Source organism: Phyllostomus discolor, chromosome 5 (genome assembly GCF_004126475.2).
Source record: "Phyllostomus discolor isolate MPI-MPIP mPhyDis1 chromosome 5, mPhyDis1.pri.v3, whole genome shotgun sequence".
Taxonomy (NCBI): Eukaryota; Metazoa; Chordata; class Mammalia; order Chiroptera; family Phyllostomidae; genus Phyllostomus; species Phyllostomus discolor.
This window is the reverse complement of record NC_040907.2, coordinates 13,280,247-13,307,078: the sequence shown is the minus strand read 5'-3', so window position 1 is coordinate 13,307,078 and position 26,832 is coordinate 13,280,247. Positions and strand designations below refer to the sequence as shown.

Genomic DNA, 26,832 nt, shown 5'->3' with positions numbered 1-26,832 from the left:
TCGCTGCTCCCCCAACCAGAGGGGTCCAGCCCTGGGTCTCGCCACAGGCACCTTGGCCCCTGGCGAATGGAGATCATTCTTAGGCCAATGGTGCTCGGCCACGTCAGTCACTCAAGTCACTGCGCCTTAGGAGCAGGACCAATTAGCATTCACTGCCCCCCCCCCGCCCCCCCCCCGCTTCATGTTCCCGCCTTCACTTCTGGGATCCTTGCCTTCCTCACCCACCCCTTGTGCCCACAGCCCCAGGACTGGCCCAGCCCATCTACGTCGAGGCCTCCTCCTCCTCCCACGTGGCTGAAGGGCAGACCCTGGATCTGAACTGCGTGGTGCCCGGGCAGGCCCACGCCCAAGTCACGTGGTACAAGCGCGGAGGCAGCCTCCCCGCCCGGCACCAGGTACAGGGGCAGGGCGGGTGGTTCTAGGCCGGCGGGGTTTGACCTGCAGGTGCCTTCTGCACCCCAAACCTCATGCAAACCCCAGCCTGCTTGGGACCCCAGGGGAGAAAATACTATTGGGGGGAAGAGTTCACCAGCCTGGGAGTTGCAACACCCGGGTCTTCTCCTGGCTCTGCTGCCAAACCAACTCCTGAGCCGGTTTCCTCCTCTGTGAGGTGGTTGGGTTGGACGCGTAGGATTCCGTGAATGAAGTTTGTCTGCATCAGCCGGAGCCCTGAGCTCCTGGGCACCAGCAGGGCCCGGCCTGGGGACTCACCCTGTCCAAGCGCTTTGGCCTGATGGCTGCCCCACCCTCACTCCAACAGACCCACGGCTCCCTGCTCCGGCTTCCCCACCTGTCCCCCGCCGACTCCGGCGAGTACGTGTGCCGCGTGGTCGGCGCCACAGGCCCCGAGCAGGAGGCCTCCTTCACGGTCACCGTACCGCCCAGTGCAGGCTCCTCCTACCGTGAGTGTGGCAGATGCCATGGGCAGGGAAGGAGGGGAGACTCTGGTGCCGAGGCAGGGGTTTGAGCCAGCCCAGCCCGCTGAGCCCAGCCCTCTGCGCCCCTCACTCCCCAGGCCTCAGTAGCCCCGTCATCTCCATCGACCCGCCCAGCAGCACCGTGCAGCAGGGCCAAGACGCCAGCTTCAAGTGCCTCGTCCACAACGGGGCAGCCCCCATCAGCCTTGAGTGGAAGACGCGGAACCAAGAGCTGGAGGGTGAGCCGGGTGGGCCGGGTGGGGCTGGAGGCGGGTGTGAGTGCATGGCGATCACCGCTGCGGGCGGGCAGAGGCTGAGGATGACACCAGACTCCCTGTGCGATCCTGGGGGTAGCCTTTCCCCTTTGGGGCTTCAGTGTCCCCATCTGGATGGTCAGGGGACTGGATCCAGGAGTCTGCAAGGACTCTTTCATCTGCTCTCTGTCACCCTGTGAGCCAGACACCCAGGCTGGAGGGGTCGGGAATGTGGGGCCAAGGCACACCTACGGGCAGCAGCAGGGCACTCGGACACCCTGACCAACCGTCCCTTCCCCACCGCCCCCAGACAACGTCCACATCAGCCCCAATGGCTCCGTCATCACCATTGTCGGCGCCCGGCCCAGCAACCACGGCACCTACCGCTGCGTGGCCTCCAATGTCTACGGCGTGGCCCAGAGTGTCGTGAACCTCAATGTACACGGTGAGGGACACCAACCCCATGGGCTCTGCCTTCCTCTTTCCAGCCCTGATTCCAAGCTCGGAACCCCCTGGGTTTAAATCCTGCCTCTTTCTGCCTCCCTCTTGGGCGTTCTTCCTCCCTGAACCTCGGTTCCCATGTTGGTGCGGTGGGGAGACAGGTCCCCGGTCCCCACCCTGTGGTTACTGAGAAGCGGGTCGTGACAGTGGATGTGACCAGCAGAGCCCTGCGTTTGTGTCAGCCGTGTCACTCCCCTGGGCAGGGCCCCCTGCGGTGTCTGTGCTCCCCGAGGGCCCCGTGCGGGTGAAAGTGGGCAAGGCCATCACCCTGGAATGCGTCGGTGCCGGGGAGCCCCGCTCTTCCGCTCGCTGGACCCGGCTCGGGACCCCTGCCAGCGTGGAGCAACAGGTGTTCGGGGTCGTGGACAGCCACACGCTGCTGCAGGTGAGGTGTGGCTTCCACTGGCCAGAGGCCACAGCTGCTCTAGCTCTGGGTCTGAGGCCCAGTCAGGGCCCATCCTTGAGCAGGTGCTGGGAGGAAGGGATGTTGGCTGGGCAGACGGGTGATGAGTGGAAGGAGAGAGAAAGGGGGGGTGGGCGGGGTAAGGGGACGGTGGGTAGACTGGCAGATGGGTGGGAAGAGGAAGGTGGAGGAAGGGAAGGGGAAAGAACAGGTGGGTATATGGATGAACAAGCGGGCAGTTTGATGGGTGACTGGGTGGATGGACTAACGGGATGTCTTGAGTGTTAGCTCTCAAGCAGCCAGTCAAATAAAAACGAAAGGGAGGGTAGAGGGAAGAGGCGCAGCCAAAGCAGAGCTGGGGACAGATGCCGAGGTCCCCGGTCGGCACCTTCACAGCCTGCCCTCGGGCTTCCCTCCAGATTCCGTCAGCGAAGCCGTCAGACGCTGGCACCTACGTGTGCCTGGCGCAGAACGCCCTGGGCACGGCACAGAAGCAGGTGGAGGTGATCGTGGACACGGGCCACGTGCTCCCAGGCGCCCCGCAGGTCCAGGTGGAGGAAGTGGAGCTGACCGTGGAAGCTGGACACACGGCCACCCTGCGCTGCTCAGCCACAGGTACGGACGGGGCCTGGCACCCGGGCGGGCCGGGCAGCAGTGCCCTGGGGCTTGAATTTTAGACTCACGAAATCTGACAATGGTGTCATGCCTGGGGAGGGGGCTTTGCTGCTGCATCCCCCAGTGATTCTTGAGGGGCCCACTTAGTGCCCCCCACGAAGGGCGAGGTCATCCAGGTCCCCTCCTCGCCACCCCTGCCCCCAGCTGGTCTCCGAGGCAGCCCGGCGACCTCTGCCATCTTCTGCTCCACTCCACAGGCAGCCCCACGCCCACCATCCACTGGTCTAAGCTGCGCTCCCCCCTGCCCTGGCAGCACAAGCTGGAAGGCAACACACTGATCATCCCCCGAGTAGCCCAGCAGGACTCGGGCCAGTACATCTGCAATGCCACCAGCCCGCTCGGACATGCTGAGGCCACCATCGTCCTGCATGTGGACAGTAAGGCTCTAATCTGCCCTCCCGGTGCCACCCTCTCTGTACTACATGGAGGTCTGAGCCCCCCTACCCGGCTGCACCCCAGACCCTGCCCTAACTTAGAACCCGTTTTCCCTCCTGGGGCCTCGGAGTCCCTCACCCTCAGTCCTTGGGGCTCACCATTCAGTTCCCTCGGTCCTTCGGCAAGTCTCCTCCCATCGTGGTCTCTGTTCTCTGCCTTCACCCCACCTCCCTGTCCCCTCTCCCCAGGCCCACCGTATGCCACCACGGTCCCGGAGCACGCCTCGGTGAGGGCAGGGGAGACGGTGCAGCTGCAGTGCCTGGCTCACGGGACGCCCCCGCTCACCTTCCAGTGGAGCCGCGTGGGTGGTGGCCTCCCCGGGAGGGTGACGGCCAGGAACGAGATGCTCCGCCTGGAGTCTGCGGCCCCCGAGGACTCGGGCCGCTACCGCTGTCAGGTCACCAACAAGGTGGGCTTGGCCGAGGCCTTCGCCGTGGTGCTGGTTCAAGGTGAGCAACCTAGCTCAGGCTGGGCCGCAGGGGTCAGGCCCCCTCCAGGCCCTTTACCTACCCAGCGACTGGCACCTGGGGACCCCTACTTAGGATGCAAAGGCCTCCCTCCATTACGCCACCCGGAAATCCTTCCTTTTCCCCCTGTTCTCCAAGGATTGGAGCAGGCCCACCTCCTCCAGGAAGACCCCCTTCACTGAGCTCTCAGCACCTCTAGCTCTCGTGGCTGCATTGCTCTTTTGGCGGTGACCTCACACTGCCAAGGGCTGCTTACGGAAACACTGCAGCCTTCCTCACCAGCCCAACTGAGGACGCTCAGGGCAGGGCCTGGGCCCAGGCATTTCAGCAGCCCTGGGCTTCCCCACCACAGCACCCAGACGGGGCTCGGTGAAGGCTGGGCAGCGATGACAGTGAGCATGTGTGGCAGGGCGGCACTGTCCCCAGCATTCCCAGGGTTTCGGTGGATCTCCAAAGAATCCAGTGGCTCCTCGGTCTCCTCCATCAATCACACAAAGCCAAACAAGTGCTATGAGGCCCCGGATTCTAGAAGTGCAACAGCATGTAGCCCGTTGGTCAAGAGCCCGGGCTACAGTGAGCCCGGGTTCAGCATACAGCCCCGTCACTCGGCAGCTGTAGGACAAGGCGTGACCCAGTCATCTCGCACCTTGGTTTCTTCATCTGTCAGGCAGAGAGGACAATGCCAGTGCATAGGCTGACTTAGATGCATATGTGTAAAGCCCGTGGCACACAGTAGGCCCTTAGTAAGTGCCGATGATATGTATCCACCCCTACTCAACCTCCCACCCCTCCCTGCAGGAGGACATGCAGGTGCCCTCACCATGACTGCGGGGCCCTGCGCCCCGCTGGCTCCTGCGTGTGTTGACTGAGTGTCTGCATGAGTGAGCAAATGGGTGATGGGCCCATGACAAGTCTTTTTCTCTGGTCAGGGAAGCTGCCAGAAGAACAACATTCCTTGAACATTAGGATGGGGGCTTCCTGGGCCCTGGGGAGGCGTCAGGGATCACACACACACGCAGAACCTCGTACGTGTCCCCGCAGGCCCCTCTGGCTCTCTCCCTGCCACCGCCAGCCCAGCAGGGTCCACACCCACCGTTCAGGTCACACCTCAGCAGGAGACCAAGAGCACCGGGGCCAGCGTGGAGTTCCACTGCGCCGTGCCCACCGACCAAGGCACCCAGCTCCGCTGGTTCAAGGAAGGGGGTCAGCTGCCTCCTGGCCACAGTGTGCAGGACGGGGTGCTCCGGTGAGTGGGGGCGGGGACACCCCAGCCCGAGCTGTACGGCAGGGCCGTTAGAGTGTCTGCCCCCTGGTGCTCTGCGTGAAACGAGGTCCTTGGACAAGTCCCTCCGCCTCTGAACCTCAGTGTCCTCGGCTGTACGGTGGGTCAGAGGAGGCCAACATGAAATTATCTAAAGCACTGAACACAGTGCTTTAGTGAATAGTGGCCCGTGTACGTATTGTATAGAGGAAAGAACAGGCTCTGGGGCCAGATATATACACGTGACCCAGGTCTCGGCTCTGCTCCTCCATGACTTGTGTCTTCAGCTCTAGACCATAAGGTGCTAGTCTAAAAAGAGGGTGGTGACAGCCAGCCCGCCTGCCTGCCTGCCCCCCATGGTGACTACGAGACTAGACGTTGACACCGTGTGCTGGTCTCTAATGGCTTCAAACTCCCATTGCAGTTGCAAAGCATTCTCAGCAGTTGTTCTTATTCACTGATGACTTGTTTTCTTTTCACAGAATCCAGAACTTGGACCAGAGCTGCCAAGGGACATATGTTTGCCAGGCCCATGGGCCATGGGGACAGGCCCAGGCCAGTGCCCAGCTAATTGTCCAAGGTGAGACGGTGGGTGGCTCAGACCTCTGCTGAGGACAGGGCACAGGGACCGTGTTCCCCGGGAAGCCCTTCGATGTGTGTGAATAAAGAGAATGATTCCATTGCGGCGTGCTTGTGTCTAGCGTAGAGCAAGGGGGCTTGACAGACATCGCAAGGGAAGGCAGAGGAAGGGAAGTGGGGGGAGTGAGTGGCGCCCAGACAAACCGACGAAGGACGACAGTGGATGCACAAGCGAGTAGAGGAATAAACACAAGAGGAAACAAGTGCGTTAATGAGTGAATGCGTGAGAAAGTGAACGAAGAAATGAGTGCCCAGGGCTCCCGTGCTCACCTTTCCTGGACCCTCCGGCCTGGCCTCACGCTGCCTCTGCCCCCTCCTCCCCCAGCCCTGCCCTCCGTGCTCATCAACATCCGGACCTCTGTGCAGACCGTGGTGGTCGGCCACGCTGTGGAGTTTGAGTGCCTGGCCCTGGGGGACCCCAAGCCTCAAGTGACGTGGAGCAAAGTGGGAGGACGCATGCGGCCTGGCATCGTGCAGAACGGGGGCATCGTCAGGATCGCCCACGTGGAGATGGCAGACGCCGGGCAGTACCGCTGCACCGCTTCCAATGCCGCCGGCACCACCCAGTCCCATGTGCTGCTGCTCGTGCAAGGTGAAGGCCGGCAGGGACCGTGGCGGGGGCTTCTTGCGCGGCACTCTCCTGCTCTACTCTTCCTTTCCACTCTCGTGGGAATTTTCAGTTTTGTTTATGGAAGGGGCAGGTTTCATAGCTGCTGGAGGCAGCGGGGGGGTCAGAGTGAGTGTTCCTCTGGGGCAGGCTGGAGCTCGCAGGAAAAGGCCGCGCCAGGGGGCATCAAGAGGAAACAGATACGTAGTCCCTCCCTCCTGAAGCACCTGCCCCAATGAGGGAGACCTACAGCCCGGTTGGGGGCGGAGCCAGGAGAACACCAGACAGACATAACAGGGTGAAACAGGGCCATGGATGCAGGGCGGGCACAGATCGGTGCTTTTCTCAATGGCGATTCCTTTTCATGCCAAACCCCAGGCCTTGCCCCTTAACTTCCTGACCCGCACTGCCCCAGTGCCCCCTTCGCAGGCCCGCAAAGGGCCACGCCATTTTTTTCTGCCCAGGTGCGTTGAAGGGTCTTGGGCTGTGGGGTCAAATGGGCCTGTCCCTGAGCCCTGACTCTAGCCCGTTCCCGCTTTGCAACCAGGAATTAACGCCCACTTTTCCCTCTAAGCCACAGTTTCCTCGTCTGTGAAAAGGGGGTTACACTGCCTCCCTTCAAGAGACCACGTGAAGATTAAACAAGTCGGGCACAGGCTGGGCTCCCAAATGGTGCCTGCCTTGGCATTGATGGCCTTGGTCTCTTTCCTCTTAGCCTTGCCCCAGATCTCAACGCCCCCCGAGGTCCGTGTGCCTGCTGGTTCTGCAGCTGTCTTCCCCTGCATGGCCTCTGGCTACCCGACTCCTGACATCACCTGGAACAAGGTAAGTGCCTGGCAGGGGGCCAGCGGGCATGCCTGAGGGTCAGGGACCAGGTCTCCACCATCTCTGTGCCCCTACGACCTGGACCAGGCTGGGCACACAGCGCCCCGGGGTAAGGGGGTGGACCTGAGGCAGACATGGGAGACAGGCCAAGGCCAGGGTCCCAAGTGCGGGTGTGTTTGCAGCTGGATGGGGAGCTGCCGCCCGACAGCCGCGTGGAGAACAACGTGCTGCTGCTGCCCTCGGTCCGCCCCCAGGACGCAGGCACCTACGTCTGCACTGCCACTAACCGTCAGGGCAAGGTCAAAGCCTTTGCCAATCTGCAGGTGCCAGGTCAGACAGTAACCCCTAACCCCCCAGGGTTGGCAGTGCCCTGGCCGCTGCCCGGCAAGCATCCTCTCTGTGTTCTCTGCCGACAGAGCGGGTGGTGCCCTACTTCACGCAGACCCCCCACTCCTTCCTGCCGCTGCCCACGATCAAGGATGCCTACAGGAAGTTCGAGATCAAGATCACCTTCCGGCCCGACTCAGCTGATGGTGAGCGGGAGAGAAGCTGATGTGGGGGCCCAGGGTAGGGAATCTCCTGGAGTAGCTGCCATCACGGTGTGAGCCCTGGAAGCCCCAAGTCCTCACCTCCCTCAGCCCTCTCTGTCCTGGAGCCCCCAGGCTGCCCCTCTGGGCCCTCTCTCATGCCTCCTCTCTCCTGCATCCCCGCCTCTGTGACATCTGCCATCCGAGCCTCCCCATGGTCCCTCCGCCATTGGTGCATCCACACCCAGTCCTCCTGTCCCATCTTCCTAGTCTCGTCTCTGCTCCTTCTGCCCTCCTCCTCCTCCCACCTCTCACCCTCTCCCCCTCTCTCTCTCTCTCATCTGTCTCCTCCCACCTCTCGCGGGTCTCTGACTTTCACTGTCCAGGCCTCCTTCTCTTCTCGGGTGAGTGTCTGCCGCCATCACCCCGCTCAGGGAGAGCCTGCAGTGGGAACGAAGCTGATTCAGGTTCTCTCTGGGAGCCAGGCAGCCAGGCCTTCTGTTTAGGGCACCATCCCGAGGTGGTGGGAAGGCTCTGGCCGTGCAAAGAGTGCCAGAGGGAGGGGCAGCTCTTAGAGTGGAGGGCTCCCGGCCTGGGTGGTTCATTCCTGGGCTGGGCAGACAGGGAGCCCGAGGTTGGCTGGGAAGCCCTGACACGGCTGTGCTGCCGCCCAGGGATGCTGCTGTACAACGGCCAGAAGCGGGTCCCCGGCAGCCGCACCAACCTGGCCAGCAGGCTGCCCGACTTCATCTCCTTCGGCCTCGTGGGTGGAAGGCCCGAGTTCCGGTGAGACCCTCGCCCTCCCAGTGTACAAGGGGCAGGGGCGGGGGGGCAGGGGGACTGGACTTCAGGGCTTCAGTCCGCCGCACACCGCCCCGGGCTGAGTTGGACACGGAGGTTCTGGAGGAAGGTGATGTGGCCGTTACCCTCGGTGCCACTCAGTCTGCTGGAGGAGGCACAGTGAGCCAGCCGGGGGGGAGGAGGCGGCAGCCTGAGACTTGCATGCAGACGCTCCGTGGTGCTGCGTGTGTCCTTTGGAAGTGGGGCCGCTGCGTGCCAGGCACTGGTACTGGGATAAACAAAACAGATCGAGTTCTGGCCCTGGGGCGGGGTGGGGTGTGCTCTAGCTGGGGAAGGCCAGCCTTAAACAATGAAGGAAGGAACAAGGCGATCTCAGAGGAAGCAGTGCTCGGAGGGGCAGTGAGGCTGCAGGCCCTGGGACCCGGGGCGATCAGAACCCTGGGGCTGCTCTGCATAAGCTCCCAGGGCAGGGGTGTGGGGGGGATAGAAGAGCTTGGAAGATGCAGGGATGGGGCAGGCTGGGGGTGGGGGATGGGGTGGAGGACAAGGCAGGGACAGGCACTGGAGCAGTCCTGAAGGGAATGGTGACGTCACCTTTGCCCAAGCGGGGCCCCTTGCCTAGCTCTTCTTACAAATCAGACAGCCACTCTCTCCTGCCCCGGCCCTGCCCCTGCCCCACGGAGCAGGTTTGACGCAGGCTCAGGCATGGCCACCATCCGCCACCCCACCCCGCTGGCCCTGGGCCAGTTCCACACCGTGACCCTGCTGCGCAGCCTCACCCAGGGCTCCCTGATTGTGGGCAGCCTGGCCCCAGTCAACGGGACCTCCCAGGTGAGACCCCACCCAGCCCCTCTTCCTAGCCCCTGCCCCGCCTCCACCCAGCCCGTCTGCCACATCCGACCTTTCCACTCCCCAGGGCAAGTTCCAGGGCCTGGACCTAAATGAGGAGCTCTACCTGGGCGGCTACCCTGACTACAGCACCATCCCCAAAGCAGGGCAGAGCAGCGGCTTCATAGGTGAGCCCCCTCTCCGTCTCCAGCCTGAGCCAAGCCTCACCTGGCTGGCTGGCAGAGAGCCCTGAGGGGCTGGGAGGGCCCAGCAGGGCACGGCTGGGACTGGGCCAGCCTCCCAGCACCCCCACCTTCACCCCTCCACCTGCCCACCCTGCAGGCTGCGTCCGGGAACTACGAATCCAGGGCGAGGAGATCGTCTTCCACGACCTCAACCTCACAGCGCACGGCATCTCCCACTGCCCCACCTGCCGGGACCACCCTTGTCAGGTAGCCCCACGCCTCGCATGCTACCTGGGGCCCGGAGTAGGCGGGGGGCCAGAGTGCCCCAGGCCTGACCCCTGGCGGCTGCCTTGCAGAACGGGGGCTGGTGCCAGGACTCGGAGAGCCGCAGCTACGTGTGCATCTGCCAGGCAGGCTTCACCGGAAGCCGCTGTGAGCACTCCCAGGCCCTGCACTGCCACCCAGGTGCGTGTGCGCCCCTCCTGCCCACCCTCACCCTGGGTGCTCGCCTGTGCCCCTTCATGTCCACCCACGCCCCAAATGCTAGCTGCACTTACCACATGCCGTCACTCGTACCTGGGTACCAACCGGCCCCCCTAGATCGGACTGTCATCACTGCCACCCTCATACTCTGCCTCCCGCTTCTGCTTCCCCCAAAACTCACCCCCACGCTGATGCCCAGGCACTCGCTCCGTCTTACTGCGACCCAGGTACTCGCCTCCCCTCTATCAGTGCAACCCAGGTAACTACCGCCCCTCCCCCTCTGTGACCGAGGCACTCGCCCCATCACCTGCCACCCAGGTACCCATCGCCCCACTACTGCGGTCCAGGTGCGGTCTTTCAGGAACCCTGCAGACAGAACCACTCATCTACTTCCCGCCTGCTCTCCCCTGCCCAGCTCCTCTGGCCCCACCCTTGCTCTAACCCATTCCCCCTCCTCAGGCCGGCCCAGCCCTAGAGAGCCGAGGCCCCTGGGGTACAGCAGGCAGGACCCCCACCCTCTCTTGTGTCACCTCAATGTCCTCCTCGTGGCCTGTGTGTCCCCCAGAGGCCTGTGGGCCCGACGCGACCTGTGTGAACCGGCCCGATGGCCAAGGCTACACCTGCCGCTGCCACCTGGGCCGCTCAGGGACGAGGTGTGAGGAAGGTGAGTGGGGCCCAGCCTGAGACCCCCTGGGACTCCAGTAAGAATCGGGGGCAGCTGGGCAGGGGCCCTCTGAGGCCATGATGGGTCCTAGGATGGTAAAATTAGCCTCAGAGTCACTGGCCAAGCTTCTGCCTGGTCTGCATCCCTACGTGAGAGCCTCCAAAAGGGATGTCCGTCGTATTGGAGGTCCTTCCGGCCTGGTCTGCAGTGCTGGGTGGGCCGGGAGTTCCCGTGCAGCTACCGCTGTTTCCCAGCTGATCTTGAGCCTCCGGCATGAGAGAGTAAGGTGGGCAGGGGTCCCAGAGTAAGGCGGAGTCGCTGGACCCCTCCCGGGACTCTGGTGCCCCCACTGCCCCTGGCTGAGCTGTGGCTGCTACAGGTGTGACCGTGACCACCCCCTCCATGTCGGGCATCGGCTCCTACCTGGCATTGCCCGCCCTCACCAACACGCACCACGAGCTACGCCTGGACATTGAGTTCAAGCCACTGGCGCCCAGCGGAATCCTCCTGTTCAGCGGAGGGAAGAGGGAGCCTGTGGAAGATTTCGTGTCCCTGGCGATGGTTGGTGGCCACCTGGAGTTCCGCTACGAGCTAGGGTCAGGTGAGCGCTGGGCACCAAACGCAGGTGGGCTCTAGGTGCCACCCTCCGTGCCCCCCTTGGCTGTCTGTGCCCCGAGGAGGCTCAGAGGGATGAATTCAGGAGTCAGGCCAATCGAAGTCCCCTGCTCCTTCCCGTTCCTTCTCTGTGTGTGTGACTTCGGTTGAGTCCCAAGACCCCTCTCAGCTTCCTCGGGGAACACTAGGACACTGAAGGAAGCTCCCCATCTCCTCAAGTCCCTGTGTGGGGTGGGGCAGGGCAGGGGGCCATCCGTGTGCCCACCCTTCTTGGCGTCCCCCCCAGGGCTGGCTGTCCTGCGGAGCACAGAGCCGCTGGCCCTGGGCCGCTGGCACCGCGTGTCCGCCGAGCGCCTCAACAAGGACGGCAGCCTGCGGGTGAACGGCGGGCGCCCTGTGCTGCGCTCCTCACCGGGCAAGAGCCAAGGCCTCAACTTGCACACCCTCCTCTACCTCGGTGGCGTGGAGCCCTCCGTGCAGCTGTCCCCGGCCACCAACATGAGCACTCCCTTCCATGGCTGCATAGGCGAGGTGAGGAACAGCTGCCAGGGGACAGCTGGGGTGGGGGGTGAAGACCAGGCCCCCCCGCCTGCAGCTCGCCGAAGGCCCTTGGGACCAGGATCTTCACCTCGGTTTCCTCCTCCGTAAAGTGGAGATCATTGCACCTAACGTGAAGGGTTGTACGGTGGAGTGACTGTGCTGATGGAGTTGGTGGCGCGCAGTAGGCAGGCTTTCCTGTTCCTTCTGCTGCCCGCTCCCCTGGAGTCCCACGTTACTACCACTCAAGTTCCAACTTGGGTTCCCAGCTACCTCTACTGCACGCCTCTCCCTGGCGGTCCAGCGATGCCCCTGCCTCCTGCATCCCCGAGTCCGTCAGTGTCCCTGTGCCCACAGGTGTCGGTGAATGGGAAGCGGCTAGACCTCACCTACAGCTTCCTGGGCAGTCGGGGCATCGGGCAGTGCTACGACAACTCGCCGTGCGAGGGCCAGCCCTGCCAGAACGGCGCCACGTGCTTTCCTGCTGGCGAGTATGAGTTTCAGTGCCTGTGTCGGGACGGCTTCAAAGGTGCGTGGACCTGCCCGGGGCCCAGCGGGGGCAGGGGCGGGGCACAGAGTGGTCGGCAGCAACTCCAGCCCACGCCCACTCACCTCCGCCACGGCCCGCAGGGGACCTCTGCGAGCACGAGGAGAACCCCTGCCAGCTCCCTGAGCCCTGTCTGCATGGGGGCACCTGCCAGGGCACCCGCTGCCTCTGTCCCCCCGGCTTCTCTGGCCCACGTTGCCAACAAGGTAACTGCCCTGGCTTCTCTCCACCCCCTTTTTGGGGCCCTGGGGCTGGGCAGAGCACCCACGGCTGTCTGTGCCCACTGACTGGACCCTGCCTTTCTCCATAGGCTCTGGACACGGGGCAGCGGAGTCCGATTGGCATCTTGAAGGCAGCGGGGGCAACGGTGCGTATTCACCGAGGCCAGCCAGAGCAGCTGAGCGGCCTTGTCGCCCCCTGGTGGCGGGTCTCTCAGCCCCCTTGTCCAGTCACCCCACACCCTTAATGCTGGCCTCTGAGCGGAACAGGTCCATGTGAGAGGCCCACTGGGCACATGTAGACAGGATAAAGAAGAGCAAAGCCACGTGGAGCTGGGCCCTACCATGTACTCACTGGCTAGGTGACCTTGGCCAGGCCCATATACCGCTCTGACCTGTTCTTCCTCTGTTATCTGCATTCTGTCAGTGTCCGTCTATCATGTGCCCCTCCTTGTCCCGGGAGCAATGACTGTCAGAGGAGTAAGGCAGGACCCTCACTCTCAAGGATTCCACAGTCCATTTAAAAGCACTGAGAATAATTAAAAAATGAATGTTCATTGAACACCCACAGGCACTGTGCCAGCTGCTTTATGGACATTATCTTCTTCTTGATCCCGAATGTAATAGGAGAGCCGGTGGCGTAGGGGATAAGAACGTGGCCTCTGAAGCCAGCCTACCTGGCTTCAAATCCTAGCCCTGCCACTTGGTAGCTGTGTGACTTTGAGTGAGTCACTTAACCTCTCTGTGCCTCAGTTTCTTTATGCATACAATGGAGAGAAGTAACATCCTGCCACAAGGCTTCAGATAAAATTTTGTGTGACGGTGAAACTATTTAATATATTTAAAATGCTTAGAACAATTTCTGGTCCAGAGTGGGTATATTATGTTAGTTTTTGTTAATATTATACGCAAGTTACAGGATTGCTGTAAGGCTCCAGTTAAACAAGATGATATTTGTAGGCAGATGTGAAACTCCTTGCACAGTGCTTGGCACATCATCTGGTGGAAGGCAGCAAAGTCTCCTTGACCTTCGTAGCTGCGAGGCCCACCGGGGCCAGCGCTGGCCTCTGGGACGGGTCTGAGCAGGCAGGGCGGGGGTGTTGGGGCCGCACCCAATGTGGACACTGGAGGCTAAAGGTCCAGGTTGCCATCCAGGCCTCCCACTTCCTGAGCAAGTCCCTCACCTCCCCCCACCCCCAGACGATCTTCTCATCCGGGAGATGGAAGGAACACAAAGGTTCTGAACCTTTTAGGTGTCGTGGACTTCGGTGACCAACTGTCCCAGTGTCCTCAGGGCTGGGAGTGTCTGGGGATGTGGGCCTTTCAAGGCTAAAACCAGGACAAGGACTTAGCAAACAGGGATGGTTGCTCCCCTCCCCCAGACCTACTGACTGCTTTTGAAACATGCATAGGAAACCAATTACACTGAAGTAAGACTCAAAATATTTTACATTTTCTCGGCTGTAACCTGTGTACTTCTTTATCAACACATTAAATAAGATGCAGTGCTGGCCCTAACCACTGACGCGAGGTCAATAAGCATAAACAGCATTTTGAGCGGCTTGCCCCTACTGTGATTCGTAAAGGAAACCTTTCAGTGGGGAGGTCGCATGTGCTGCTGCCGCTCCTTTAGCGCGCTGCCTACGTGCGTAGTTAAAGGAGCTGCTAGATTTCAGCGAGATGTGAGTGAACAGAGGGTTGTAGTGTTTTCTGTCCAAGTTCACAGGCGTCTGGATTCTGTCCACAGCCCCCCGGGTCTCTAGGGGCCTGCAGGTTCAGAGCCCTCTGGTCGTGCGTGTCGGGGTGGAGGTGGGGTGCGGGGAGCTGACGCCAGATGGATACTCAGAGCAGGTGAGCAGCTGTCTCATACCCCCTTTCCTCCCACAGATGCCCCGGGACAGTACGGAGTCTATTTCCACGATGACGGCTTCCTAGCCCTCCCCAGCCACGTCTTCTCCAGGAGGTGAGACGGGTGTTGGGAAGGCTGGTGGGCCCGGGGAGGGGACAGGTGGCAGGGAGGAGAATGGGAACCTGGGACTTCTGCCCGCTCACCTGCTGCCCGCTCCACACCCCCAGCCTGCCGGGGGTGCCTGAGACCATCCAGCTGGAAGTTCGGACCCGCACGGCCAGCGGCCTCCTGCTCTGGCAGGGCATGGTGAGTGTGGGCATCCAGCCAGGGATCCTAGTGTTCCCAGCCCTCTGGTGGCCAGGGCAGTGGGAGAGAGAAAGGCAGAGGCCACAGCCATCAGGGGCCGTAGTTCTCCAGGCTGGGGACCCCAGAGAGCCTGTGCTCCCTTGCAGGAGATGGGAAGGGCCGGCCAAGGGAAGGACTTCATCAGCCTCGGACTTCAGGAAGGGCACCTTGTCTTCAGGTGGGTCCCCTCCCTTCTCTGGCCCCCGTCTCCCCTTCCGTGACTTCCTCTCTGGTCAGCCCCATGGCTCCTTCCACAAGAAGCTGCAGCTCCCAGTGTCCCCGTGATGCACCACCACCCCCCACCACCCCGCTCCCGTCCTACCCCACCTTACTCACACCTGCCTGGGCCCATGTGACTGCAGCTACCAGCTGGGCAGCGGGGAGGCTCGCCTCGTCTCTGAGGATCCCATCAATGACGGCGAGTGGCATCGGGTGACGGCACTGCGGTAAGGGAGCCCAGCTGGGCATTAGGGCGAGGGCCCCCACCGTGCTCGGGGAGGCAGGCATTGGGCTCTGGGGAGACAGCTCGCAGCCTGTGTCAGGGAGAACCAAGCACGGGCTTCCAGGGCAGGGCAGAACTCCATGGCCATGGGGGGGCGGGCAAGCTCCCTGGGGGTGGACGAAGCCTGGGAGGGTGCTAGGAAGCTGTGTGTGTGGTGGGTGGTTGGGCGGGGTGGGGGGGACGATGATCTCTCTCAACCCGTGGGGAAGGAAGGAACTCAGGGAGCAGACTTCTCTGGAGTCTTGTGGAAAACGGAGGGGACTCTTCTTGGGTCAGGGACCGGTGGTATAGGGCCTAACCCAGTTCTACCCACCACAGAGAGGGCCGGAAAGGCTCCATCCAGGTGGATGGTGAGGAGCTGGTCAGCGGCCAGTCCCCAGGCCCCAACGTGGCAGTCAACACCAAGGCCAGCATCTACATCGGTGAGTCCTGGGCTCAGGCCTCGGTGCAGCAGTGGGGCCCCTGCAGACCTCCAGCACGTGTCTTCCTCTCCTCCGGGGCCCCTGGAGCTGACGGGTCCTGTCCTCTCCCCTCCCCACAGGCGGAGCCCCCCACGTGGCCACGCTGACCAGGGGCAGGTTCTCCTCGGGCATCACAGGCTGTCTCAGGAACCTGGTGCTGCACTCCGCCCAGCCCGGTGGCCCTCCCCCGCAGCCACTGGACCTGCAGCACGGTGCCCAGGCGGGGGCCAACACTCGTCCCTGCCCCTCGTAGGCAGCCACCGGGCCCACAAGGACTGCTGGGCGGCGTCCCAGCCCCACAACGTCGAGTCTATTATTAATATTATTATTATGACTATTTTGTAAGAAACTGAGGCGATGCCACGCTTTGCTGCTACTGCCCTGGGCTGGACTGGAGGGTGGGCACGTCACCCCCCACACGAACACCTGGGCAAAGCCACAGGCTGGGGGACAGGGCAGGTGGATGGGAGCAGGTGCCTCAGAGGGGCAGGCAAGGTGGCTCAGTGGGCTCAGGAGCGCCCCCACCAGGAGAGCCCCCGTGGCAACACTGGGCCGCCCGTTCCTGCAGCCCCGGGCAGCCCTGGGCAGCCCTTGTCCCTACAAGAGCCAGCCTCAGCATACAGCCTGGGTCCTCACCAGCCACTAGGAGCAGAGGGCGTTGCAATGGGCTTTGCCACCCTCCTCTGGGTAGCAAAAGCTCTTTAGTGCCAACTGTGGAGCAAAAGGCAGCTCACCCCTGGACAGGCAGCCCCACCCCCGTTGGCCCATGTCCCTGCCCCCCTCCACCTTCACCTCCGCCTGGCCAGCTGGTCTGCACCCCCACCCCAACACCTAGCCCAGGGCACCAGCCCTCAGGGGCTACAAGGGAAAATCCATCCCAGCTCTTACCAGGAACTGCTACAGGCAGAGCCCAGCACTGAGAGGGTCTCCCTGCCCGCCCAGGCCACATCCCCCTACTGACCTGGAAGTGAAGACCCAAGGGGTATGTGGGGAGGAGTCGTTGGTGGGTGGAAAGAACCAGTGCCTTGGGTGGGGGGAGCTAAGAGCCCCTCATAATGGAGAGACAGGAAGGGGCCATAAACAGCCCTGTCCCATCATTGGGAACCTGAGGACCCAGATGGGGGCAAGCGCCCTCCTCGCCAGCAGTCCCCCAGACGTGGGGTTGGGACACCTGACCTCTGTGTCCTACAAGGGACCCTCCTGTGGTCTTTGTCTTGATCTTTTCTTAATAAACGGTGCTATCCCCGCCAGGGCGGTCCCCTGTGTCTTTGACTAGGGCTTGACTCTGGAGCCTTGTGGGGGGCGGGGGGGAGCCAGCGAGGCAGAGCAGGGCAGGCAAGGTCTGGGGGGTGAATCAAGGCAGTTTCGGGTGAGCAGGACCCCTGCTCCCCACTCTGGGCATGGAGGTCCTGGCCTTCGCTGATCCGGCAGAGTCCCAGCCACCGCAGGAGCTATAGGGCCACTTGCCCCGCTGTGGCCTTCCCCATAGCCCTGCGAGGCAGGAGTCATCCCATTTTCCAGAGAAGCAGACTGAGTCTCGGAGGGTTATGTGACCTGCCCAGGATCAGACAGCCTGCTAGGGGATGGGGACAGAACCCAGAGTCTGACCCCAGAGCCCACTCTCCTTCCTCTGAAGTCTCAGCCCCTCTATGGATGGCCTCCCTGACCCTGGAAGGCTGGCCTACTGGGCTGCAGCCCCTCTGGGGCCACCTGGCCGGGGCATATGCGACAAGAGGGGAAGCTAAGGCAGAGGCCATGGGCACCAGGACACCAGGCCAACCAGCGGACAGGGCAGCAGCACCAGAGGAGGCCAGTGAGGAGGCCGGCAGAGGCTAGGAGCAGCGAGGAGGCTAGCGCCACCTTCTGCAGCCAGGGACCTGCAGGAAAGGGAGAGCCCTCTCAGGCCTCAGCGCGGGCCTGCTGCCCCATCCCCATCACCTGCAGAGGGGGCAGTGGTCTTCGTGGGAGGCGTGGGCGCGGGGGGTAAGGAGAGCCATCTACCTTCCAGAGCTGCATCCCGTTGCGCAGGGCCCCAGCCTGCTGGGGGGCTGCTCCCGGCCGCAAGCCCAAGGGGGCCTGCCGACCTGAGAGCTAGGGGGGCCGTTGGGGGCTTGGAGGTGTTGTCCGTACTCCCCTCCTGGCTGGGCGTCTGAGAGGGACCTGCAGTGGGAAACAGCAGAGCTAACACCGAGAACGGCCCCTTGAAGGCATGACTATGTCTCACTGAAGCCTCCCCAAACCTCTCGGAGCTTGTTACAATTCGTGTTTCTGTTTCATAGATCGGGCAAGTGAGGTTAAGTCACTTGCCCAGGTCCCACAGCTGGAAGTGATGGGGGAGGACTCGAACTCATGAAGCCTAGCTCCAGGGCCCGGGGTTGATGGACGGAGCTGCTGCTCAGGAGGGAGAATGTGCTCGTATTGAGCATTTCCTCTGCTGGGCCCTGTACCCACCCTATTTCACTTAAAGCTCATGGCAACTCTGAGAAGTTAGGCTCAGTGCCCCCGTTTTACAGATAAGGAAGCTGGGGCATAGAGAGGCCCGTCCTCCCACTCACTTGACTCATATTTCTCCGGCATCTACTGTGCCCCAGGCATTGCCATAGGGACCGGGGTGGGGGGGCGGGGTTCGCCTGGGAGCGGAATAGACAGAAAGGTCTTCATGGAACTGGAGACGTGGAAGTGTGAGAAGCACGAAAAGTATGTCACATGGAGAGAAAATCAAGCAGGGAAAAGGGACAGGGCCTGCTGACAGGGGGCGGGGCTTCTTCTTATTGTATTGTTGGGAAATAGACCGCGACCAACCAGTGCCCACGTTCAAGCGCACAGCTCAGCACAGCTCAGCATTAAGCACACTCACGTTGCTGTGCGACCGTCACCACCGCCCGTCTCCAGAACCCTTCACCTCGCAAAGCTGAAACCCTGCCCCCATCGGACACCTGCTCTGCATCCTCTGCCCCCAGCCCCTGGCAACCGCCATTCTACTTCCCACCTCTAGAATCCCACGACTCCAGGTCGTCAGGTTCGAGTACGTGGACTCGTTCAGCATTGACCCTTTTCCGGCTAGCTTATTTCCCTTCCCTTACAGAGTGGCTTCAAGGCTTCATCCATGTTGTAGCACGTGTCCACATTTTCTGCCTTTTTAAGGCTGAATAAAACTGCATTGTGTGGCCATATCATATTTTTGTTTATCCATTTACCCAGACCTGGACACAGGGTTGTTTTATATATATATATATATATATATATATATTTATATAAAGGGGTCAGGAGAGAGCTCACTAAGAGTGAGGGTTAAGCAGAGACCCCTAGGAGGCAAAGGAATGAGCATGAAAATCTCTGGGGAGGCACCTTCCAGGCAGGGGAGAGAGCTGGCTGTGAGGCCAGAGGCGCTGAGGGACGGAGAAGGCAGGTGGGAGGTGCCGGCAGCAGGTCGCAAGGGCCTGTGGGCCCCCGGGGGGCTTTGCTTTGTCTTGGAGTGAGGAGCAGGGAGTGTTCTGAGCGCGGGGGTGACCTGATCTGACTTAGTGTCTTAGGTGGCTCCTCTGGCCAGGGAGCTTAACTCCCCACTGCTGATTACGTGGGGGCCGCACAGAGTGACTGCCTCCCGGAGAGCACAGGATGGAGAGGAGGCAGAGAGGAACAGAGGAGAACACTGACAAACGCGGCCTCAGCCGGGTGGTCAGAGCCAACAGTGACAGCCACGAGTCAGGCTGCGGGTATGTACCTGTGATGTGGTGTGGTGCAAATGACACTTGTCCTCCGTTGTCTTTCTCCTAATGAGCCCTAACTGCAGTCTGACCATGAGAAAAACGTCAAACAAATCGATGTCAATGGCTTGGTTGTGAGCTGCAAAAAGGAACGAAGGGGCACTCCACAGTTTGGGTGAGAAGGGGAAGCCGGTGAGGAGCTGGACACGGAGGGCTGCGGATAGGGAGTTCAGTTTGGGGCCAAGTTAAGTCTGAGACGCCGCCTACACATCCACATGGAGATGAGCAGGGAGGTGGTTATGTAACGGAGTTCAAAGACGACTCCAGCTGGTGATGCGTCATAAAGGAGACCCCCGGGGGAACGGGTGTGGAGGGTGGAGGAGGAGTGGCACAGCTACAGGGAGATAAGCAGGAACCTGCAAAGGGGACTGAGGAGTAGCCTGGGAGGTAAGCTTGTGGGGTCCTGGGAGGCTGGGTTTCACCCCTCAGCCTGGCGCTGTTTTTCAGTAAACAACCTGCTCAACAGTACACGCCAGCCCTGTTGGGGGAAGGGGCATCTCCGGACTCCCAAGAAGGATGTTCCTGGGTGACCTGGTCTCTCTGCACTCAGAGGTCATTCCTGATTATGTCACTCACTGACTCTATGACCTTGAGCCTCAGTTTCCCCATCTGTAAAATATGTGAGTCAGACTGGATCAGTGGTTTTCAAAGTAAGTCTTAAAGAGTCCAAGTCAGGTTCCTCAGTGGGACGTGGGGCCCCCGATGTCCACTTAAATAGAGCGTTTCTCTTTTCAATACCTTGGGCCTCTGTGCAAGGTCCCACTTAGGAGGAGCTTCCGCCACTAAAATACCATTTGAAAGCATGTGGATCAGATCACCCCTAGCGTCACCCTGGCTCTAACTGCCCCGCTCCTCGGGTCCTCTGGCCTAACGCAGTTCCCACTACTGTGCTTCCCCTGGCTCTCTCCTGCCATGCCCCTGCCTCCGCCCCTCCCCCTCCCCAACTCAGACCCTGGGGAAGGGCAGCTGGGGCCCACCTTCCTTCCCAGCTTCTCAGCAGGACTCAGACTGCACCCATCACTGACCTGTGCAATTGGCTGGTGGCCAGGAAGCCTGGTCACTGCCGTCGCCACAGTTGTCCATGCCCCAGAGATCACACACCAGGCTTGGGGGGATGCACCTGCCATTCCGACAGCGGAAGTAGGGACCACAGAAACCTGGAACCCAAAGGGGGAGCATGTTATGAGGACCTCAGGCCAGCCCGTAATAAGCAGGAGGTGTGGCCCTATAGTGAGGGGATGTGGGAGGTGTGGGCAGGAGAGTAGGAAGGAGCATTTCATGGGACACAGGTGCATAACCACGATGATGATGTTGATAATGATGGGAGACAGGTGCGTAGCCACGATGAGGCCATTGGTGGTGATGGGACACAGGTGCGTAACTATGACACTGACAATGATGACGGTGGTGGCTAACATTTATGGAGTTCCTATTCCTTGCCAGGCATGGTCTGAAACACTGCCTTCATTGGCCTCCCAGCTCAGTAAGTTCTCAAAGTAACCCCATCTGGGATGAGAAAACCGAGGCCACACAGCTCACATCTAAGCAACAGAATAGGAACTCGGTCCCTGCTCATAGACACTGTGGCACAGTGGGCGTGACCATGTGTCCGTGTGTGCACGCATGCAGCCTGCAGTATCCCAGTGACCCGAACACTTGCAAGCAAATCCTCGCTCATGGCGCTGCCCCCGCCATCAGCTCCACCTGGCATTCTCTTCCCCAAGTCTTGGCGCAGCTCCCTGCGGGTCCCCACTCAGGAGGCCTTCCCTAGCCTCCCTGCGGGAACAGCACACCGCCCTCCTGCAGTCCTCCCACCCTCCCGGTCCCGACTCGAGTCCCTCTGCAGCACAGCAGACCCCCCTAAGCAGAATGAGGATGTACTTGATTATTTGTTTTCGGCCTGTCTCCGCCACCAAAACGTCAACTCAGAGAGGGCCAGGACTTCCCTTTTGTTCATTGCCAGATCCCTAGGCCTAGAGCAGCACCCGGCACATGGCAGGCGCTCAGTCCATAGTTGCTAAGTGAATGAATAGGCACGCAGGTGAAAGAATTGCATGACTCAGTGCAAGGGGTGGCGGGCCGGTCAACTCAACCAGCGTCCCATTCGGTGGAGCAAAGCCGGCTCAGGTGGGACTGCCCCACACCAGGGCTCAGAGGTGGGCATGGGCACCCGAGCGTTCCCTCCCCTGGCCAGGACAAATCAGACTTGACCTCAGGACTTTTGCCAAAACCATGAAAAAGGTGCTTGCTCTCTATTTCACTGAAGTTAGAGCTGTGAGGGTGACCGTGGACTTGGAGCTGCAGGCTCCCCTTGTTGCCTAGTGGAAAGAGGAGGTGCCTGACATGGAACCCAACAGACCCACACAACGCAGAGAGAGGGAGAGAGCAAAGAGACAAAGCCCAGGGGACAGTACTTGGACGACTGGATCCAGCTATACCTGAACCACACACCCCAGTTACAGGAGACCCCCAAAGTTCTCCTTTGGCATAAGCCAACTTGAGTTGGGTTTCTTTCATTTGCAAATGAAAGTGAATCATCTAACATACACAAGGTGTTTAGGTGTGAGAGTGGAAGTCTCTGAGAGAGGAAACGAACAGCAGTGTGGTCGCGTGTGGGGAGTCACATGTGACTGTAAGACGTCAGACAGTGTGCCTGAGCCAGGCGGGTATGAGCAAGTGAGACTGTGTGTATAGGCCAGGGATGTGAAAGGAACCTTCTTCATTCAAAGGACAAAACCGATTGGAGGAAACCAGAGTTGTGATAGGAATTCACCACCACCACCGTCCCTTTGGAGCCCAGTCCTGCCAAACACAGAGCAGCAGCAGCACCAGCAGCAGCAGCATTCTCAGCCTCCTTGGCTGACAGCTGCGCCTCAAGAGGGGAAGGCCACTGGGAGAAGTGGGGGGAGGAGAAGGCAGAGGGAGGAAGGGAGAGAGGGAGGAGGAGGGGTTGATTTCTAATCAGCCAGTGAGAGCTGTTTGCAAAACAACATCACAGGAGCCCTGGCCAGGTAGCTCAGTTGGTTAGAGCATCATCATGATACACCAAGGTTGTGGGTTCGATCCCCGGTCAGGGCACAAATAAGAATCAACCAATGAATGCATAAATAAGTGGAACAACAAATCAATGTCTGTCTCTCTCTCTCTCTCTCTCAAATAAATAATTTTTTAAAAATTATAGGAACCTGCAGGAGTCAGAAAGAGACTCCAGTCACCAAGGCTCATGGCCCCAAGGATTCAGGGAACAAAGTTCATACAGTTCCTCCCAGAGTCAGAGGATCTAATGGGAGAGAGAGAGAATCTAAAAATCCAATATTCAGACCATCGACGCAAAATTGCAGGAAAGAAGTACCGTGGGACTCGACTAAAGAGACACAGGAGACAGCGTGAGAGTGCCCAGCCCCACGCTCAGTGTCTCGGGACTGGCGGTCCAGGGTCTGGTGTGCCAGTGGCTAGTTCTTGGCGGAGCGGCGTTGGCTCTCAGGGTCCCCCCGTGTTCTTGTCTTGAAGTGTGCACAATCCCGTGTGTAATCTTCCAGTCTAGATTTTTAGCCCCAGGCGGCAATAGAGCTTCTCCGTGGTTTGGGGATCTTCCAGACTTTGGCAGATCACCTGCTTGCTGTCCCTGGACACAGCCTTTTCTGTGACATTGGCTGTGACATCAGTGAGTTGTGTCTCTGGTCCTGAGGGAACCCATCGGTGCTAAAGCCCTGAACTCTATATGAGAGAGAGGACACACTCTAGCAGCGAAAATCCTGCTGCTTCTCTTGTGCACAGGGACGCCGGGGGCGCTTGCCCTAACCTCCCTGAGGCTGTCTCGCATCTATACATACGAGGATAAGAATGCGGCCACAGCAGAGCCCCTGAGAGGGACAGAGGAGATCTCGCGTGCAAAGGGCCAAAGGCGATGCTCAGTGAGTGACGGGTATTAGTATCACTTCCCTTTCCCTGCCTGAGTGGGGTCCTGTCACTCACAATTATGAGACTCCTAACTAGGACTCTCTGAAGGGCTGACCCGGGCAGAGGACACAGTGTGTGAACATGAGAGTGTGTGAGTTATGTGGAAGTGTGCAAGGGGGTACTGTGTGTGTGCGAGGTGTGTGTGATGTAAATAGCGTGTGTGCGGCACGTGGGTTGTGCATTGCAGTGTGGCTGTGCGAGGTGTGGAGTTGGGGGTACGGGTGTATGAGGTGTGAGTTGTGTACATGTACAGTGTGTGGAAGGGGTGGGTGTTCGAGTGTGGGTTGTGTGCAGGAGTGTGTGTGTGTGCACAGCCATGGAAGCTAGATTTATGGGGTTGGCTCTTTGGGTCTGGAATGTCCCTGACTATGACCACCCCTAACGCTGCCACCACTCACCACCTCCTTCCCTCCCTTAGGAGCCAGCCCCCTTCCTTCTCTAGTGCCCCCAGCGCCCCATTGGTGGTGGCCCCAGCCCCGCAGTTGTCCCCAGCTTGGAGGCCCTGGTCCTGACCAACAGCCCTAACCCACCAGACCGGAAAGAGGTGACTTCGCCCACGAAGTCCACGCGGGGCTGGCGACCTCTGGTGACCAGGCGCAGGCCCAGGAAGTCCCCGGTGGACGCCACCGGGACAGGGATAGTCAGGCCGCAGACAGGAGCGCCCAGAGGTCGGGGCGCTCCTGGCGGACCCTCGTAGAACTGCAGGTAGGAGCCGGGGGCGCAGGCAACCGCCGACGCTGGGGTGGAGGCGTTGGGCGCTGGGGACTCCTGAGACGTCGGAGAGGCGGAGGTCAGGCTGTAGACCAGGAAGAAGCGGAACTGGAAGCGGATCCTGTCGCTAGGGGTCGCCGCCCGCACCCAGAGCCCGCAGTCGGTGTCCGGGGCCACGAAGTAGAACTTGCGCGACGCGGAGTGCGAGCGCAGGAGCAGCCCGTCCCCCTGCCACGTCTGTCCGCAGAGGTCCACCAGGTCGGCTGCAGCGAAAAAGCACGGACCCTGAAGCCACGCGCCTCGTGCCAAGCCTGGCTCTGTCTCCTGCTGGCTGCGTGACCCAGGGTAAGGGCCTCATCCTCTCTGAGCCTCAGTTTCCATATCGGTAAAATGGGGATGAGCAAGCAATCTCTGAATGTTTGTGAGGATTGAATAATTTAATTCACACCCTCCATCTCTTATTCAAAAACCCTAGAAGGTGTTTCAGAACGTTCCAGATTTCACAAAGATAATATGATGTGTATACAGGGTGAGGCAGAAGTAGGTTTACAGTTGTGAGTACAGTAAACAGTTCACTCTAGTATGGTTATTTTTTCCAAATATATTATTTCCCATTTATTTTTATTTTTAAAGATTTTATTTATTCATTTTTAGAGAGAGGAGAAGAGAAGGATAAAGAGAGGGAGTGAAACATCAGTGTGTGGTTGCCTCTCCAGCACCCCTCACTGGGGACCTGGCCCGCAACCCAGGCGTGAGCCCTGACTGGGAATCAAACTGGCGACCCTTTGGTTTGCAGCCTGCACTCAATCCACTGAGCCACACCAGCCAGGGCCTGTTGTTTATTAATTATTGTATTAATGTCCACACGAGCCACTGCAACCCTGTTAATGCTTCTGCCGCACCCTGTACTGTGTATTGTGCTGCAGCCCTCCACGGTCACATTTTCCGAGCTGTAAGAACATTTGTCCTAAGCAGGACAAATAAAGACAAATAAAGCCTCCTGTCAGTTCCGGTCGGGTGTCGCCAGTAAATTAGTTAAGAACAAATTTTGGTTTTCACAGCTTCTTGTATTTGGGGATTCTGGACAAGGACGTGCTCAGTGAGTAAGGCACTTAATGAGTGTTCCAGCCGTGTCAGCTGTTACTGTAACCCTACTTACGGGTGGGTAGACAGAGCTGGGCACCTGCCCCCCCAGCAGCCTTTCCCTCTCCTTGCCAAAACAACCCTGATGTAGCCCTGGCTGGTGTGGCTCAGTGGATTGAGTGCCAGCCTGCAGGTCACGGGTTCAATTCCCAGTCAGGGCACATGCCTGGGTTACAGGCTGTGTCCCCAGTTGGGGGCTCAGGAGAAGCAGCCACACATTGTTGTTTCTCTCTTTCTCTTCTCCTCTCTCTAAAAAATAAATAAATAAAATCTTTTAAAAAATCATTAAAAAAAAAAAAAAGCAAAACCCTGACTTAGCCCCAGCTGCCAGGGAGCAACATGCCCGTGTGGGGGACGAGGCGTAGGCGTGAACTGAGCACCTTCCGTGTGCCAGGTGTGTGGGAGTCTTGCACGGCTCATCTCATCGTACATGCACAGTAAATTCTCCTAAGGGGCAAGGGTCTGCTAGGATTCCATTTTACTGCTGCAGAAACGGAGACCTAGCCAGTTGAAAGAACGATCTCAATGGTAGCAATGCAGGAAGAGGCGGAGTGCATGGTGAACACAGGGTTCCCGCTGCCAGATCTGAGGGCTCTCCCACCCATGCCCAGACACCTGCTTCTGGGTGACTTTGAACTCTAGTCTTCCAGAGGGGTTTGGGTAGACGTGGGGGTGCCAGGCAAGACCGGGCACAGGGGTTCCCAGCCTCCCCCAACTCAAGAGGTCCCAGCCCGTCAGGGTGAGTGCTGGCTGGGGAAACAGCCTCACCCCAGTGGGGTGGTGGGGTCTGAATCTCCTGCCCACCCCAGCCAAGGCCCTGTACACTCACCTGTCTCCAGAGCAGATGCCGTCAGGGCGGCTGCCCCCAACAGGAGCAGCCTCTGGGGCAGCTGCAGAAGACGGGCCTCCATCCAGGCCTTGCTGTGTCCAGCGACGGGACAGACCTGCAGAGCCTTCAGTTTGGGGTGTTCGGGGAAACCGGGGTGTGGGGCCTGGCCAGGCCAGTGGGGAGGCCAACAGGAGACGAGGCGCAAGGAGTGGCCAGTCCGCCGGCTCCTCTGGTCTCTTCACGATGATCTTTGTGCTCTGCGTTCCAGATCCTCCTTCAGATCAGGATTGTGTCTGAAGTTGTCATGGAGATTTGGGGCTAGGGCCAGAGCGGGGAGTGGGGAGAAGGCGGGGAGGACGTTTGCTCACCCCCTGGCAGACAGGAACCAGGACACTCAGATCCTGTTCAGCCACAGGGCTTCTGGGAAGGAGTGGGAACCTCTGGGAGGGCCTGGGGAGGCAGCGAGTGGTGAAGGAGCACCAGCCCAGGAGTCGGCTCTATGGCAAAGAATTCCTGCCTCCAGGCCGCGGCACTCACTCAGGGTTCCCTCCACCTGGAGCGCTTTCATCCCGTAGGGTTCCATGGCTGCCTTCTTCAGGTCATTCAGGCCTCAGGCTGAGTGTCCCCTCCTCAGACCACACTCCCCTGAGCACCTCTCACTCTGAATTAGCACCCTCCCTCCTTGTCACCCAATCACATCTCCCCAGAGGCACTCTGTCAGCACTCACTGGGATCATTTGCTTATTCAGATCTTGTACTTACGGTCTGTGGGCCCCCACTAAAGTTGCACCCCATGACTACCTTGTTGATCTCCGAACCCCGAGGTCGTGGCGCACACAGGGTCCGGCACAGCGACAGAGCCCAGGAGTTACGGGT

General features: G+C 60.1%; 2 protein-coding genes across 14 annotated transcripts in view; one reads left to right on the top strand and one right to left on the bottom strand.

Annotated features, from left to right (window-relative positions):
- HSPG2 (heparan sulfate proteoglycan 2) overlaps nt 1-16,796 on the top strand; it is a 96,364-nt gene extending 79,568 nt beyond the window's left edge. For 11 of the 13 annotated variants that reach the window (XM_036025491.1, XM_036025489.1, XM_036025486.1 and 8 more), the window contains 31 exons: nt 241-395; nt 761-902; nt 1,016-1,156; nt 1,482-1,616; nt 1,876-2,057; nt 2,495-2,690; nt 2,948-3,127; nt 3,374-3,634; nt 4,694-4,898; nt 5,396-5,493; nt 5,878-6,144; nt 6,875-6,984; nt 7,167-7,314; nt 7,401-7,517; nt 8,186-8,297; nt 8,999-9,143; nt 9,229-9,328; nt 9,483-9,592; nt 9,682-9,790; nt 10,374-10,472; nt 10,852-11,073; nt 11,374-11,618; nt 11,982-12,153; nt 12,255-12,377; nt 12,482-12,538; nt 14,277-14,352; nt 14,466-14,544; nt 14,691-14,761; nt 14,946-15,029; nt 15,404-15,507; nt 15,627-16,796. In XM_036025491.1, coding sequence (XP_035881384.1) covers nt 241-395; nt 761-902; nt 1,016-1,156; nt 1,482-1,616; nt 1,876-2,057; nt 2,495-2,690; nt 2,948-3,127; nt 3,374-3,634; nt 4,694-4,898; nt 5,396-5,493; nt 5,878-6,144; nt 6,875-6,984; nt 7,167-7,314; nt 7,401-7,517; nt 8,186-8,297; nt 8,999-9,143; nt 9,229-9,328; nt 9,483-9,592; nt 9,682-9,790; nt 10,374-10,472; nt 10,852-11,073; nt 11,374-11,618; nt 11,982-12,153; nt 12,255-12,377; nt 12,482-12,538; nt 14,277-14,352; nt 14,466-14,544; nt 14,691-14,761; nt 14,946-15,029; nt 15,404-15,507; nt 15,627-15,799 — 4,418 coding nt within the window. In that variant the 3' untranslated portion in view covers nt 15,800-16,796. The remainder of the gene's footprint in view (nt 1-240; nt 396-760; nt 903-1,015; nt 1,157-1,481; nt 1,617-1,875; nt 2,058-2,494; nt 2,691-2,947; nt 3,128-3,373; nt 3,635-4,693; nt 4,899-5,395; nt 5,494-5,877; nt 6,145-6,874; nt 6,985-7,166; nt 7,315-7,400; nt 7,518-8,185; nt 8,298-8,998; nt 9,144-9,228; nt 9,329-9,482; nt 9,593-9,681; nt 9,791-10,373; nt 10,473-10,851; nt 11,074-11,373; nt 11,619-11,981; nt 12,154-12,254; nt 12,378-12,481; nt 12,539-14,276; nt 14,353-14,465; nt 14,545-14,690; nt 14,762-14,945; nt 15,030-15,403; nt 15,508-15,626) is intronic. The other 2 variants (XM_036025496.1, XM_036025492.1) reach the window with 1 other exon arrangement.
- On the bottom strand, nt 16,248-26,281 carry LDLRAD2 (low density lipoprotein receptor class A domain containing 2). The gene is made up of 6 exons (XM_028512604.2): nt 25,957-26,281; nt 23,804-24,247; nt 20,339-20,470; nt 17,548-17,706; nt 17,348-17,423; nt 16,248-16,257 (listed from the first exon to the last, which is right to left on the bottom strand). The coding sequence occupies exons 1-6, from the start codon at nt 26,036-26,038 to the stop codon at nt 16,248-16,250; spliced, it is 903 nt and encodes a 300-aa protein (XP_028368405.1). The 5' UTR covers nt 26,039-26,281.
- Nucleotides 26,282-26,832: the final 551 nt, after the last annotated feature.